The sequence below is a fragment of the Hoplias malabaricus genome, chromosome 15, assembly GCF_029633855.1.
Source record: "Hoplias malabaricus isolate fHopMal1 chromosome 15, fHopMal1.hap1, whole genome shotgun sequence".
Taxonomy (NCBI): domain Eukaryota; kingdom Metazoa; phylum Chordata; class Actinopteri; order Characiformes; family Erythrinidae; genus Hoplias; species Hoplias malabaricus.
The window spans coordinates 24354401-24369561 of NC_089814.1; the positions used below are offsets into that span (position 1 = coordinate 24354401).

Sequence of the window (15161 nt, forward strand, 5' to 3'; positions counted from 1 at the left end):
TTTATTGTAGCAAATTACAGCCCTGAAGAAGGAAAACTTTAACCTGAAGCTTCGGATCTACTTCCTGGAGGAGCGGGTACAGCAGAAATGTGATGATTCCACAGAAGACATCTACAAAACGGTGAGCAGAAATACAGTATCACTTCACTGGGTGCTACTATACATAATAGAAGAGAAAACCATTAAGAATCTTTCTAATGTTTGTGTGTAGAACATTGAGTTGAAGGTGGAGGTGGAGTCTATGAAGAGAGATCTTGCAGAAAAACAGGAGCTCCTGGTATCAGCATCGTAAGTTCCTCCTCCGGTTAAAACAAGAAATAAATTGCACATGTTACAATCTATCAATTTTCAATACTAAACAATGAATGATGCTATTCCTACTTGTGATTGTGTGTGTTTGCACCCATGCACATTTGTAGAAAAGCCTTGGAGAGTTTAGCCTGTAGAGATTCAGGGGAAGGTGTTCGAGAGCGGGCTCAGAGGGAGATGGAGGCACTCAGAGAAGCTTTCAACACCAGGCTCAGAGAACTGGAAGAGGTAATCACACACACACTGGAAGGGCCGTGTCATCCTACCCATTCACAAGTGTACTGTGAAATTATAACAACATTCTCCACATGTCTATTCACTCACTCTCATTACACAGATTAAGATATCTCCACACTGGGGGTACTGTTAGCAAATAGCTTTGGATTATGCATGTTTCAGGGATCAGGGATACTGTGTATAAGAGTTAACACAGCTCTGAGTTTACTTGAATACTTTATTTTTTCCATTCTCTCTTTCTCTCTCCCCCCCTAGTCTCTTCGCTGTGCTGAGGAGGAGCTGGAGAAGATGGCTTCTATCGCTGAGCAGGAGAAGCTGAAGGCTCTGGCTTTGGAGAAAGAGCTCCAAGCTACCAGCCTATCAGAACCCTACTGTGGCACTGGCTCTGGGCCTGAGCAGATGAATGAGCTTCAGCAGGCTCTGCAGGAGAAGGACTGGTGAGTACCATTGTTGAACATCACCTGTAATAATCTTAATTTGCTGCCACAGTTGTACCAGCCTGACTGATGAATGTAATTGAACTTGCCCTGACTTTTAATCTGAAGTTGTGTTTTTTGCAATTGTGTTGTTTTTAAAGCTAATTTAAATCGGAACCACTTATGAACAGTGAACATTTGTAGAGGATATTACTGAACATTGTTGGTTACCCCAAAATATCTTCACAGTGCGATTGAACGCCTTCAGGACTCTGTCAAACAGCAAGATGCTCGAATCAGAGAGCTTCAAGAGAAGTGCCAAGATCAGCCAGTTATGAAAAATATGGAACAGCTTAACAACCTCATTGGCCAAAAGGATGGAGAATTACAGGTCAGTTTGTTACTGTGTGGTTTGTAGCTGGTAATGGGATTCAGATTTTACAGAAAACAAACAATAATAAAGGCTTCTTTTCAGAATCATTGGTATTGAATGGTATGTTTAATATCTGTATATATTATGCTGTTCACAATTTTAAGTGCATAGGAACTCAGCAAGATGATGTAGTCGAATATATATCGTCTGTATCACATAATGTAATTGGTAAATACAGCCAGTAGTTTGGGCCTAGTCTTGTGCAATTATTGGTTTGTATGTGATTTGCCATTTTATAAATGGTGATTAATGGTTTAATCACCAATAACAGATTATAAATATAACACAAAACTAACCTTAAACTACAGAGTGGAGCTGTTGTGTTTAATCTGATGCATATGCAGCTTTTTGAAAATGGAAGAGAAACAGTTTTAAAAATATCAAGATGTCTGTGGCCTGAGAGAAGTATACTGGTCCTCCATTGCTGTCTCCCCCAATGATTTCACAGGTCATAACTTAATCCACTGCATCTACTGCATAGTTGAGAATAAAGGCACTGCTTTCACACAAGCATTGGGCCTTTTTGCTTTAGCTGGTTTCACATTAGTCACAATGTAGACTAATGATGTTTCACTCTAACAGCTCACATCTTGTCTCTCTCATTCTCTCCTCACCTAGTTTACCCTGAACTGTTCATTCCAGACAGTGGAAGAGAGTGGCACTGTTTTACCTCAAGCACTATTATAAACGTTCACCCTAAAGTTTATTGTGTCCTTTGTTCCTGCAGGCCCTGAAAGGAGAGTTGGACCGTGAGAGAGGGAAAGTGGAGAAAGAAAACCAGGTGAGAGGAGTGTGTTTGTATGGGTTATACACACAGTAAATTTACTAATTATATATATGTATGTGTGTGTGTGTGTGTGTTGTTCTTTTATGCTTGTGGTGCTGTTGTGGTGTCAGATATTTATGAAGATTGTTTGTTTTGTAAACATTGAGGTGTTTTGTGATGATTGTGCTACAGTTGAAGTGTTTTTACAGTGTTTGTGATTCTTGAGGATCAGCAGGCGAATGCTGGACAGGCTAGCACCAGAGAGGAGCCTAAATGTGCAGCATTCTGGAAATAAAATATTAGCAAATAAATCCTTGATGATTAGGAGTCAGAGACAGAGTCAGAGAGAGAGAGCGTGTGTGTAAGAGAGAGAGAGAAAATCCTGCCTCTTGCAGTGAGGGCATCACAGACTAATCTCTTAGCAATCAGATTTGCTTCTGGGCGAATGAAAGGTTTACAGCAGGAGGAAGAGAGTTGGAAAGAGTCGGGATGATTACTCAACATTCAGTCAGTGTTCAAGCCCATAACCAGAGTGTATAAAAGTGGAAGACTGCCAACAGGTTACTTATAATATTAGAATATTAAAGCCTAATGATAGTTATTGTTAATAACTGCCTGGAATATTTTTTTTTAAATAACAGATATACTAATGTCCAGGTTTCCTGACCATGTAGTGCATTATGTAAAATGATGTAAAAGTTGCACTGCCTGTCCCTAAAACAGTACACCTCTGTGGCATCATGATTGCAGACGTTTGTGTGTGAAAAACTAGTTTATTCAGATTTAAAATAGCCTACTTCTGTCCCTTACACAGTTTCTAGGATCTCTTCCATGACCCCCTTATATACCCCGCCGATTTCCATTTCCAAGTGGTTCCTCAGTCCTCTTCTGTAGGGATGTTAACAGGCTTTATACTGCCACTGTAGTCTGTGTACAGATACCTACTGAGTCCATACATTTTCGGCTGAAGGACAGCAAATGCATGCCAAAAGTTTCATATTCCTGCTGTAGCATAGCTAACACAGTCAAATAGATAAAAGACAGCCAGCTAGGAAGTTTGATATAGGACAGCTAACAGACAGCACCTGTCCTGGAGGCAGGCGTAGGTGACCCAAATAAAGCTCTCCTATCCTGGACACCTGAGTACGGAGGTGGGGGGTGGATTACTCTTCTGGGGGGGTGGTGTATGTACGTTTGCTCATGAATGTGTTGTCATCCACTGCGTGCAGCTCTCATTGGATTTTCCCTGTGTGTGTGGGTGGGTGTGTGGCTGGATTATAGGCTTTATTCCCTGTGTTGCTTGGGCTCAGAGCAGATAGCAGTGAGAGAAGGAAAGATGGACACAGCAACAGAACAAAAGCAAAAGCGTTTGATAATGGAATTCTGAAGAAAGAACTCAGGCTGGTTTGCTGGCAGTGATTACATGTAGGCTGGACGTTGAGTGTCTGCAAGTGCAAGCTTGTCTGATCTAAGACTCAGGTTACATGTTTGGTTGTTGTCTGCTGGAGGCCATGTTGGAGCTTTGCTGCACGGTGAGGGCTAACTTGCCAGGTCTTTGGTGACATTGACTGTGATTTGTCAGCGCTGCGTATAGTCATGAGGGAGCCGTGCCGTGTGTGTGGCGTATGCGTGCTGGGTGGGCAGTGCCGCTGGTTGTTTAGCACCTGTGGTCGCTTGCGGCTGGCCGTGGTTCTGTCCCACGTGCTGGGGTGTGAACTTTATCGAGATGGTCGCAGCGAATTCCTGTGCTGTAAGTGTGTGTTTTTACTGGAACGCGTGGTACAGAGCGATGTCACTATCGGAAGCCTGAAGGAGACGCACGCTGCACAGCTACAGCGGCTCTGCAGTGAGAGAGATGGACTCTGTGCCCTCATAACACACAAATACCATCAGAACAACTTGCAGGGGTCTATCTCTTCTGCACAGCCAAAACATCACGGACAAGAGCATGGCCAGCTCCAAGAAAATGAGGCCAGATCGGGCTTGGAATTTGACAAAAAAACAGCGAAGCGTGGGTCAAACCAGCATAGCACGCTAGCACCGCAGCAACAATCACAAACGCAGAACCAGCTGAAACGGCAGCGAAATGAAACCACACGTCTTTTAGATCTGCGACAAAAGCAACAGCAGAGGCAACAGGGTCGGAGGCTCAGTTCTGAAGCCCATCAGGCTACCAGGAGGGGAGGTCCAGGAACTGGTCAGCTAAGGCGCTGTGTCAGTCTTGAGCCACTGAGCGGAGCCTCTACAGAGCGCTCCTCCTCTTTTGGGCGAAGTTTATCAGCTAGAAAAAGCAGAGATGTGGGATTTAAAGCAGCGCCAATGCTGGGAGCTGGAGCGCCGTCGCAAAGCAGAGAGTATTTGAACCTTGTCCATAGGAGGAGTACTCTGACATCACGCTCAGTTTCCCTTCAGTCACTAACAGAGGAGCACCAGGACTATGGCTTGCTCAAAGCTTCGTCCCGCAGACCGACACGTCCACGCCAAAGATCCTCCACGGTGTCTTTGGAGACGTCATCACAGGTGTCCGATTTACTGCAACTGTTGCGAAGTGCCAAGGCACGACCCCTTCCACAGATTATTGGCAGCAGGATTCCTGTCCTAACACAACTAAGCAGTTTGTTTGGACATGCCCATATTTGTGGGGCAAGAAGTGTAAAGGTGGAGAGAGCTCTTAGAGAGCTAGAGGAGGAGTTTAATGATGAGTACTTACCTCTCAAACAAGAGGTACATTGACTGTGTAACTCACTATTTATATACAACTTTATACGTGTACTTCAGAGTCAAAGTCAGGTCTTGTGTATTCCTGTGATTCTGTTTTGCAGGTGTATGTGGCAAAGGAGAGTGAGTTGAACAGGCTGCAGCACATGACCAGGCAGCTGACTGAAGAGCTTAACTCCGCCAAGAACAGCAGCCAGATGCTTAAACAAAGACTAGAGGAGATGGACAAAGAAAACAAGGTAAACATTTGGGAATCACAAAAGGGGACACACTTCCCTAAAACCATCTGTAGATCTCTTCCTAAATCTTTACGCCTTCCCCGTAACCTCAGGCTCTCTCAGGGCAGCTAGAAGAGCAAGATGGTGAACTGGCTGCAGAGAAGAAAAACTCTCTGAAACGAGATAAGACCATCCAGGGTCTCAGCCTCCTGCTTAAAGAAAAAGAGAAAGAGGTTTGTGGAATCGTGTTCTCCCATGAATCCTGTTTTATTTTCTGCTTTACCACAGCCTATCTGTAACTAACTTTTTAAGTTAGCAAATACTTATAGCAGTTATAACGCGCTCTCTCTCTCTCTCTCTCTCTCTCTCTCAGGTCGAGGAACTGTATGGGAATTTGGAGGAGAAGGATCAGGCCCTAGCTAAAGCTAGAGAAGCTCTTCACAAAGCTCAACTGCAGAAATATCAGGCAAGTGTGTTTGTAAATTTGCGTCGGTGCATTTCATAGGTTTTAAAACTCAGTCGATGTGGTTTTATATAGAGGGACTACGTCAATTCCTGGACTATTTATTTTTTAGTAGAGAATCTGTGTAGAAAACCTTTTATTCCAGGACTAAAATTAATCAGCGTCAGGTAATACAAGACCTGTGCGTCTTACTTTGATATATTTGCATTTTTAATTTCAACTCGTGGTTTTTGTGATTGTGTGTCATGTAGGGAGCAGAAGAACAGCAGACACTGTTGTTGTCCCAGCAGGCTGAGTTGTCACAGCTCCAAGCAGAGGCCCACACTTCTCTGATGGAAGTTCAGAGACTGCAGCGCATGCTGGCCAGTAGAGATGCTGAGCTGGGCCTCCTACAGCAGGACAAACTGCACCTGGAACAAGAGCTGGAACAGCTACAGCAGCAGAAGAGGAAAGGAGACAAGACCATAAATGTTAGTAACACACAGTCAGTTATTGTGTGGGTAGTGCTGTGTGTGAATCAATGAGCTGAGAATTGATGTTCCTTGTGTTCTTGTATGGTAGGACCTGCAGAACCAGCTAAAGAAGCTCAGCGATGAGCTGGCAGACCGGGAGAACCGTCTTGAACATCAGCGTGAGGAACAGCAAGAGCACACTCACGCAACTGAACATAGACTGCAAACCACCATACAACATTTGACCACCAGCATCACTCAGAAAGATCAGCAGCTGCAGGTTTGTGTACATGCAGATTCAATGGGCTAAGACATCTTACTTCAAGCCTTTAATATTACTGTGTTTTTCTTCAATTCTGCGACACTCACTGTATACCCTGAGCCATGTCTCTTTTTCTCAGGACTATGTGAACATGGTTCGAGATCTGGAGCAGGACCGAGCTCCAGGAGGAAGTGATGCTATGCTCACCAAGCTAAGAGAGAGGCTGAGGGAGAAGGAGAAGGCTCTGGAGGTTATTATGCAGCCAAGTCTTGTTTTCAGCAAATTACAGGGATTAGATGTTATGCTGCTTTGTCACTGCGTTATGGACATGTGTTGTTGCGGTAGATAAACCTTTTTGATTTACGGTGTGTTTATACTGTAGTTTATACGGTGTGTTTATACTGTAGTTGTAGGATTCTTTGGTCTAAACCAAAGCAATTAAAAATTCCTCCCCTACACAATCCAAAGAGGGAAGGCTTCTGTTTTCAAATCAAATGCCTGAATTCGTGTAGAACCTGACTGAGACCCATCTGCTTAGGTATTCTAAATCAGCTTGTTAGATGCACGCCATAGTTGAAAGCTAGCATTCACACATGCTCTAATGAACAACAACAGAGTAATTGCACCAGGGTTTGTTTTAATCAAACCAAAGCTGATAAAAATAAACACACCCTACGTGTCTTTGACATTGTTGTGTTGGGGTCTGCACAGAAAGCACTGGATGAAAAGTTTACAGCTGTGGAGGAGAAGGAGAATGAGATTCATCTGCTACAGTTAAACATGAGGGAGAAGGAGAGGGACTTGGAGCGCCTCAACAACTTGCTCACACACAATGAGGAAACAATCAATGTAAGTTTGTGTGAGAAACGTTAGTCATGTAGTCAATGCAGGAGCAGGTAAAATGAACTTGTCAAGCACTGGCATGCAGTCCCATGGTCCAGTAATTTCAACTTGTTTCTTTATGCATGTACATTTAGAACTTCGATGCGTTGCTGAAGGAGAAAGATGTTGAGTTGCAGCAGCTGCTGAACTCTCTAAAGAATGTGCAGCGCTCCAAACAAGACAGTGAGGAGAACCTGCAGAGAGCTCTCAGAGAGAAAGACTCCATCATCCAGCAGCTACAGCACACGCTGGATCTCAAAACTAAAGACATGGAGGTAGCACACAACACTTCTTCACCCACACAAACACACACTGTATCTTGATATGAAAGCTGCATGGGCATAAAGATGCATTACTTTTGGAGTTGTGTTAACAATGTTATACTAGATGTTGTGATCGGTAGTACAATTTATTACCTTCTTTTTTTCTATGAATGATTCACACAACCAGTACCTTTCCAGCCATACCGTTCAGATTCTAGACAATGTGATATGTATCAAGCACTGATTTATTCTCTTTCTGATCTGTAGGAGATGGCTAATACGGTTCTTAGTCAGTCTGAGTCACAGGGCCGTGACCTGGTGGAGCAAATGAATCAAAGGATAAAAGTGGCAGAGGTAATGTTGGCCGAGGCAGTGAAGGACAGAGAGAGGCTGGTGTGTGAGAACCAGACCGCTGTGGAGAACCTGCTTGCCACAATCAACAGCAAAGATCAGCTGCTGAAGGTACAGAAGCACACTTGGATTCAAAGATAACTACACTCTCAAAACTAACACAGCCATTAATGTCTGATTCTGTTGTGCCTATATTTTTTAGGAGAGTGCAGAGCGTTATGCACAGGCTCTATCTGACCGGGCTGCAGAACTGCAGAATTTGCGAAGCCAGTTCACAGACACCCAGCTGCAGCTCAGCAGTGCTCAGAGATTGAGCAGCATAGCCACGCAAGATGCCTCCTTAGAGACAGCGCAGCTCCGTGCTGCTCTGGCTGAAAAGGATGCAGTCATCAACGTGAGTTTTTCTGTATAGCACATCTGGCCCAAAATGTGGAAATGATTCCCATCTCAGAGGCATGTTTACATGATATTTTTATAAGCCAATTTTGCAGTGTATATAACAGTGTGCCATTATTGGCCAAACTGGCACTTTAACCTATTTTTGTTGTAGTCAAGTGCAGTGTTAGAGCACTTACAGTCATAAAATTGCAGTGGATATTGGCTTGATCACTGGTTGAATCCACTGTTTATTGTTGGGAGATTCTCTGTATTCACAGAAGCTTTTGGAGCGTGGTCAGGCGAGAGAGAGTTACCTGACCGAGGTAAAGATGGGAGAAGCTCTGCCCCCTCAGGTACTGGAGCTCAGACAGACCATCCAGGTTCTACAGGAGAGACTGGAAGAGAGAGAGGGTAAGAGAGGGTACATAGCAGATTACGAGCTCCCTCTTACAGTCAGATTAGAGAGTTGTGAGGGGGCAACACAAGGTTTGCAGTGTGAATCCCTGGTTCAGTCAAAGGGTCTAATCAGTCTTTTTGATGTTTTGGTTGTTTACATATGCAGCAGAGCTGTCACTGCGCAACAGCGAGGAGAACATGGAGAAACCTGTGACAGGCAGCAAGAAATCTGCTGTAATATTAAAGAAAGAACTCGCCCAAAAAACAGATGCTCTCAACAGCGCCCTGAAGAGAGAGAACCAGCTCAAGGTACGTGTGCACATCTGAGGGGATTCTTCAGGATGTTGTTGTTGGACTGTGATTGGATTAAAATATGATTAATTTTGTGTGTGTTGCAGATGTCTTTGGCTGATTTGCAGTCAGTTGTCTCAGAGTTGGAGGCTCAACTGGAGGGTCAGGCCGCTAACATAGAGTCCCTCACATCTACACTCAATACTAAAGAGGAAATAATTACTGTAAGTGTAATTACAGACACAAACACATACGCACACACAAAGACATTTTTTCTGTATGAGAATAAAGACCTAATGGAGAAAGCAGTGGTGGTCTTAGAGTCTTTGCTTTGTGTGTAGGAGCTACAGCAACGTTTGGCCCAGAGAGGAGAGACCCGGCATGCTGCGCCTCAGGAGCAGCTCTTAGGATCTGGAGAGGAACGAAGCTTTCCTTCCCTACCCCAGAGAGAGAGAACCCTCATTGGAGGAGACTGCCAGCAGGAGGTACTGTCACACAAACACAAACAATACCACTCAAACCAAAACATGAAGTCTTCTTACATATTCTTCTAAAAGGTTTGGCCTATAACATATGATTCTGTGCTGACCTCTGTGCTGTGTATTTTGACCCATGCAGTCTATGCCATCTGTGGGCGATCTTCGTTTGGAGCAGGCAGAGCTGAACCGCGTACTGAAAGCAGAACAGCAGCTCTACTCCAACCTGGTCAGAGCAATTAAAGAGCAGGACAGGTGAGTCCTGTGCTGCAGGGCAGATCCACCCCAAGCACAAAAGGTCTATGCACACTAATACGGGTGAAAAGATTGTATAGCTTGTGTCAGGATCATTGTTATTATCTTATTATTATTTTTTTAAGACAAGCCAGAGTAAGGGAGTAGTTGTACAAATCTGTTGCTAGTGGAATAATTGTGGTGTGTGCATGTGTGTTTTGCTTAAAATATTTATAACATCTGTAAAAGATGTACTTTGTGTGTAATAATGTTTTATATAATGCACTGGAGCACTATGTGTTACTGTGTGCATTTGTCATTGTGTATATCTCTGCGTTTACAGTACCCAGCGGCTACAGGCTCTGCAACTGGAGCTGGCAGCACTGACTCTTCTCAGGCAACAGCTGGAGGATGGTATCCGCTGCAACGAGGAGCTCCGAGAGCAGCTGCACAGAGAGATCCAGAGAGCCAATCAGAGAGAAGGTGCAGTACCGCAAGGTCAAGGGCAGCTAGTCACAGAGTGCATACTGACCATAGACTCTTCAGAGGGCCAGTCAGAGTGTTAGAGCATACTGTGTGTGTATGTTTCTTTAGTGTAGACCTTTGTGCAGATCCTACACAATTCAAATACTTCAGAATAAACAGTTGTGGAGATAACTTTCTCTGTAGTCTGGGTAGACCCTCAAAGGAAGCGGACAATCAGTTGTTCAATCTGAGTGTTTGATAAATGCCTGATAGTGAATGTAGTGCAAATACATTATAGACAGTATGGACCAACGAGGCTGAGCAAAGATCACCACGCTTTCTGTTGGCTGTGCCTTGGGCTACTCTGTGCTGTCTACAGCCATGGCCAGGATCTATGATTCGTGAGATTTACAATGTCCAAGTCGATTCCCTCCATTTTCCCAACAGGCTGGGAGAGAAAACAAAGCGACTTTAACTTGGCGTTTAGAAAAATAAATTAACACAGAAAAATTCATTACTCAGAATTAAGACATTCATTTATTTATATATCTTCATATCTTCCAAGGTAAGCAGGATTAGGAACATATGTCATTCACCAAATCACATTGCTTTTTACCTCATTTGTTGCTGTTGTCTGTGTTTGAAGATGATGATTTGTCATTGCTCTGTGCTGTTCTGTTTTAATTGTGGATGCTTCATTGTTTATGTCGTGTTTGTTACCTGTACTAATCTTGCTTTCTGTGGTTATATTGTTTTGTTTTTTGTCAGCATGTTAATAATCATCTTCCCTAGTCTGCTTCTCTCTCACGCGCGCTCTCTCTCTCTCTCACACTTTCTCCCTCGTCCTTAACTACTGTCTCCTTCTGTCAGTCTCGTATTACTTTTTTTCTGCTTCACTCATCTGTGCAATCATTTCATTCTGAAAGATAAAATAGCCCTTGAATAAAGCATGTTTTCTGTGTCTGTCTCTCACATGATCATTATACACACCCACACACTATGCTTTTTGCAACTGACTTCCCTTTACCATTAAGACTAATGATATTGCTGCTGTCTTCACACACAAACACATGTTCACATTTTCTTTAAATGAATGATGGGTTTTTTTTTGGGTGAACATATCTGCCCTGACACACACACATGCACACACAGAAAGAGAGAGAGGATAATCCCCTTGAATTTGCCTGTGTTTAATTATAGCCATTTGACCGCAGTCTGCACGCTGCTTTAAGTTGATTTCATCACTATTGCTGTAGGGTGCCCTGAAGATTTTATACACACAAAACACACACAAAAAGTTAAGAAACAGAGAGAAAGAGAAGTAGAAAAAGAGTGTGATAGAGAAAGTGTGAGACTTTGACATCTATAATCCTTGTGTCCATCTGGTTCATGGGCTTGTCGCAGTAGTGTCCTCTCATCCCATATTGGGAGGCTGACATAATCTCGGTGTGCACGTGACCTAATTTACACTTGTGTGTATCCAACATACAAAGGCCTAGAGAGAGCCAGATAATGAGAGGGTGTGGGGGGAAGGGGCTGTTGGGGGTTGAAGAGAGGAGGTCTTATCAGAGAGGTAGTGTAGGAACAAAATAAAAATTATTTTATTTATTATTAAACATTTGGTCTAAACCCTTACTTATTTTGAGTGGACTGAGATAACATTTAATATGCAATAACACACATGGTGGCACGTTGTACAGAAGTTAAAATAGACTCCAAAATGTTTCGTGCTAATGACCGGTTTATATTTCTACTTAGATCCATGTAAATAAATGTGTTTTTACATAATACCATATGAGTCATACACAAATTTAGCAAACCTGTCAGCCATCATGTATAATTGAGCATGTGTGCTATGGACTGGCATCCAGAACAGAACATATATAAGTGAAGCAGAAGGTATTGCACAGATTGGATGGAAACCAGAGAATATGGGAGAAATAAACATCTAATTCTGTAAACTGATGATATCTTTCAGTGATTTCACACTGCTCCACTGGCTTTACAAATGAGTTCAAGTCATTCAAATTCAGTACCCATTGGGTTTCAAAACCATGCATACATGATCTGTTTCCCTGATGCACAGCTCTGTAGATCAGTGTTTAGTTGAGATTCTGGAGACGTGCACGTCAGCGTGTCTGCATGCATCTAGTGAGTTAAGATTATTTATTTTTCCTCAGTTTTTATGTGAACGTACACAGAATTATAGGCCAGCCTTAACTATTAAAGCAGGTTATTTGGCCTGAGCTCAAAAACACAAATATCTTTTTCAACTTACAATTTTCAACTTCTAATGAACAATGAAGGGTCATTGTTAGAGTGGGAGAAACATAAAACTCCAGGACAAAATTTTAGAAACTCTTCTATCACTTGGTGTTGCTTACACGACACATAAGCATGTATTAATGACACAGATACGTGTAAGATACATAACACGTTTTTACTTGTGTCTGTAGGTGCTGACCCTGCAGAGTTAGAGAGTATGCGCGATGCTCTAGAAGAAGCTCAGCGCTGGAACGCCTCTCTCCAGGCCAGACTGGGCCAGATCCAGAGCAGGGGTGGAGGAGTTGGTCAGGCCAATGACTCAGGTGCGTACACCCATTATAAAGCTTCAAAACGGCTGTAATATGAAACTCTTAACATATGCAATTAGATGTTTATAAAATTTGTGTGGTAATTCCAGTGGACACGCTGAGCATGATTGGTGAGCAGACTTCCTACATGAGTATCTGTGTTGGGGAGAAGCTGGAGGAGGAGCTGTCTGTGGAAGAGCTCAGACTGAAGGTTAGTTTTATTTGACACAAGATACAGTTACAGAAAGATAAATTGGTCAGTTAAATAAAATGAATTATTGATTAATTTACCATCCTCAATCAGTCGACAGCATTTAGGAGGTAATTTTGGAAATGATGTACAAACTCCTACTGGGCTGAGCTATATTAGCAGTTAAAAACCCTACATCACAGAATTACGTCCCCAAATCAGATGAAGTTGGGATGAAATGCAAATAAAAAAAATAACTGCAGTGTTTCTAACACTTTTGACTTTTTCCATTGCAGACACTATCAAGATATTTCATGTTTAGTCTGGCCAGCTTCATTTAATTTATTAATTAACATCCATTTCTGTATTTGCGCACTGCATTGCTTAACTAAAATAAATAAATAAATAAAATATACATTTTGGGAGAGTAAAAGCATTTACCATTTTGTAATAATGTCTTCTCAAAACATGTAAAATATGTTCTGGCACTGATGTTAGTGACTGTTGAAGTGTTTCTGGGGTTATTTTTGTTCGATTCTTCCTCTAAACACCCCTTATGGTGTGCAAAAGAATAGAATCTTTGGTGCATTTTTCATTTCAAAAGTTCTCCATGCGTTCTCTAATGGGTACAGGTCAGGACTTCAGACAAGCCAGTCCAGTACCTGTATCGTCTTCTTCCGCAACCATGTCTTTGCTTTGTCTGCAATGTGTGGTTTAGCATTGTCTTGTTGTAAAATACATGGATGAGAAAATGAGAACGAATGAAAATGGCTAAAAACCAAAGCTGCTATTCCTCGCTCCTCACTGCTGTGCGCTCAGGTCGTCATTTAGAGGAACATGCACTGAAACATTTCATTAAAACCTCAGAACTGTGTCCACTTGTGAGGAAGGGGGAGAATGTTTAAATGATCAATTATCAAAACGATCAGCAAGTAATTTATTGCTACTTTATTTCTATCTCTGTCTCTTTCAGTTCTCAGAGTTGCAGGTATTGAATGCGGAGCTCCAGAGGAGGTTGGCATTGGCAGAGAGGGACACTGTGGGTAATGCACAGGGAGAGTCTGACCTTATAGACCTGGCATCTCCTAGCAAGGTAATGCACTATGAGCTTTAATTCTAAGCGATGACATGAAGTGATTTTTATTAAAGATGTTTTCTGTGCATTCGCTTTAGTTTGACCTCTCTGGAGATGATGTTTTAGCAGATTTTGTCACCTCTTACCCACTTTTTGTCCTCTGTATTTTAACCTTTGGCTTGTAGATAATGTTTACTCCTGTTATTGTCTGCAGTAGAAGCCCTGTCCCTTCTGACTAACACATCATTGCTAGTGATAGCTTATAGTTTTGTGTCTTTGCGTGTGCTGAAGATGCGTGTGTATTTCTGCACGTATGTAGTAGTTGTTTTCTCTCTCTCTCACGTTTTTCGCCCCTCCTAACCCTTTTTCTCCTCTCTCTGTCTCTGACCTGTTTTTCTTATCCATAACCACCTGCAGTTGCTCCATCTTGCCGTTACTCTGTACTTTCTTTATGTTTTTCTTCATGCCGTTTTCTGTTCTCAAGTCATGTGTCACCGCCCATTCCATTACTCTAGCACCCACAGGGAATGGCCGGACCTGTAGCCACCAACACTGACAAGAAGCTGACTGACCCTAGAATGGTGAGATCAGGCTGTTTGTCTGTGAATCTTTTTTTTTTCCCTCCCCCCCTGTTTCTTAGGAATCAACATTTGATGGAAACAGTGTGATTGTCTTTGCTTTTGTTACATATAAAAACCGTGTTGTTGTGACATGCTGGAGAGACCCACACTTACGTGAAGGGGAATTATGTGCATCATGGAAGGTTAATCTAGAGTAAACATTTGGGATGTTGTTCAATGCTATAAAAAATTTTGTTGGAAGCTGATTATTTTGTTATCGCCTCCACCACCAACAAAATGCAGCATGAACTTTGACAGTACTGTGGCAGCAGGTCCACACCCAGCATAGGAGACAACGAGAGATCAAGCCGTGTTATTGAAGCTGGATATGATCAGGAGGCCACAAGTGACCACAGTGCTGTGGCTGCTGGCGACTTTTGTTTTGTATAAAACCCATGACGTAATGACTGCTATTGTTGTGGATGTGTTCAGGTTTGGTGCAATATTTCAGGCTTATTTAAAGTTTGGTCTGTTATATAATTCCCAGGAGAAGTTAAATGAAAGGAAACAAAATCCTGAATCTGACAGCAGGATTGTGAGTTCTCAGGCTCTGAAAGACACAAGAGATGTCCCACCTACTTTTGAACAACACGGTGGTAGTGACGAGCGAGCACAACTCGCATCCTTGCTTGTAGACTGTGGAGCAGGATCTGTCTCTCAGCTCAGGTAAGCAAATCACTGCATGGCACTCAG

The 15161-nt window shown here is 42.7% G+C and overlaps 2 protein-coding genes across 2 annotated transcripts in view; both read left to right on the forward strand.

The window, feature by feature from the left end:
* Nucleotides 1–15161, forward strand: part of LOC136667968 (myomegalin-like) — a 42480-nt gene that overhangs the window by 10894 nt on the left and 16425 nt on the right. The window contains exons 4-30 of the mRNA XM_066645161.1: nucleotides 11–121; nucleotides 212–288; nucleotides 420–537; nucleotides 802–983; nucleotides 1212–1353; nucleotides 2123–2176; nucleotides 4984–5118; nucleotides 5211–5330; nucleotides 5471–5563; nucleotides 5812–6030; nucleotides 6122–6292; nucleotides 6414–6524; nucleotides 6986–7123; nucleotides 7252–7431; nucleotides 7687–7881; nucleotides 7973–8164; nucleotides 8427–8559; nucleotides 8711–8853; nucleotides 8943–9059; nucleotides 9177–9320; nucleotides 9454–9566; nucleotides 9889–10028; nucleotides 12467–12598; nucleotides 12694–12794; nucleotides 13747–13866; nucleotides 14364–14429; nucleotides 14956–15134. Coding sequence (XP_066501258.1) covers nucleotides 11–121; nucleotides 212–288; nucleotides 420–537; nucleotides 802–983; nucleotides 1212–1353; nucleotides 2123–2176; nucleotides 4984–5118; nucleotides 5211–5330; nucleotides 5471–5563; nucleotides 5812–6030; nucleotides 6122–6292; nucleotides 6414–6524; nucleotides 6986–7123; nucleotides 7252–7431; nucleotides 7687–7881; nucleotides 7973–8164; nucleotides 8427–8559; nucleotides 8711–8853; nucleotides 8943–9059; nucleotides 9177–9320; nucleotides 9454–9566; nucleotides 9889–10028; nucleotides 12467–12598; nucleotides 12694–12794; nucleotides 13747–13866; nucleotides 14364–14429; nucleotides 14956–15134 — 3626 coding nt within the window. The remainder of the gene's footprint in view (nucleotides 1–10; nucleotides 122–211; nucleotides 289–419; nucleotides 538–801; nucleotides 984–1211; nucleotides 1354–2122; nucleotides 2177–4983; nucleotides 5119–5210; nucleotides 5331–5470; nucleotides 5564–5811; nucleotides 6031–6121; nucleotides 6293–6413; nucleotides 6525–6985; nucleotides 7124–7251; nucleotides 7432–7686; nucleotides 7882–7972; nucleotides 8165–8426; nucleotides 8560–8710; nucleotides 8854–8942; nucleotides 9060–9176; nucleotides 9321–9453; nucleotides 9567–9888; nucleotides 10029–12466; nucleotides 12599–12693; nucleotides 12795–13746; nucleotides 13867–14363; nucleotides 14430–14955; nucleotides 15135–15161) is intronic.
* On the forward strand, nucleotides 3758–4894 carry LOC136668676 (uncharacterized). The gene has a single exon (XM_066646344.1). The coding sequence runs from the start codon at nucleotides 3758–3760 to the stop codon at nucleotides 4892–4894; it is 1137 nt and encodes a 378-aa protein (XP_066502441.1).

What these genes read in the sequence shown, in the direction of transcription:
- LOC136668676 (XM_066646344.1), top strand. Translation starts at nt 3,758, where the DNA reads ATGAGGGAGCCGTGCCGTGTGTGTGGCGTATGCGTGCTGGGTGGGCAG.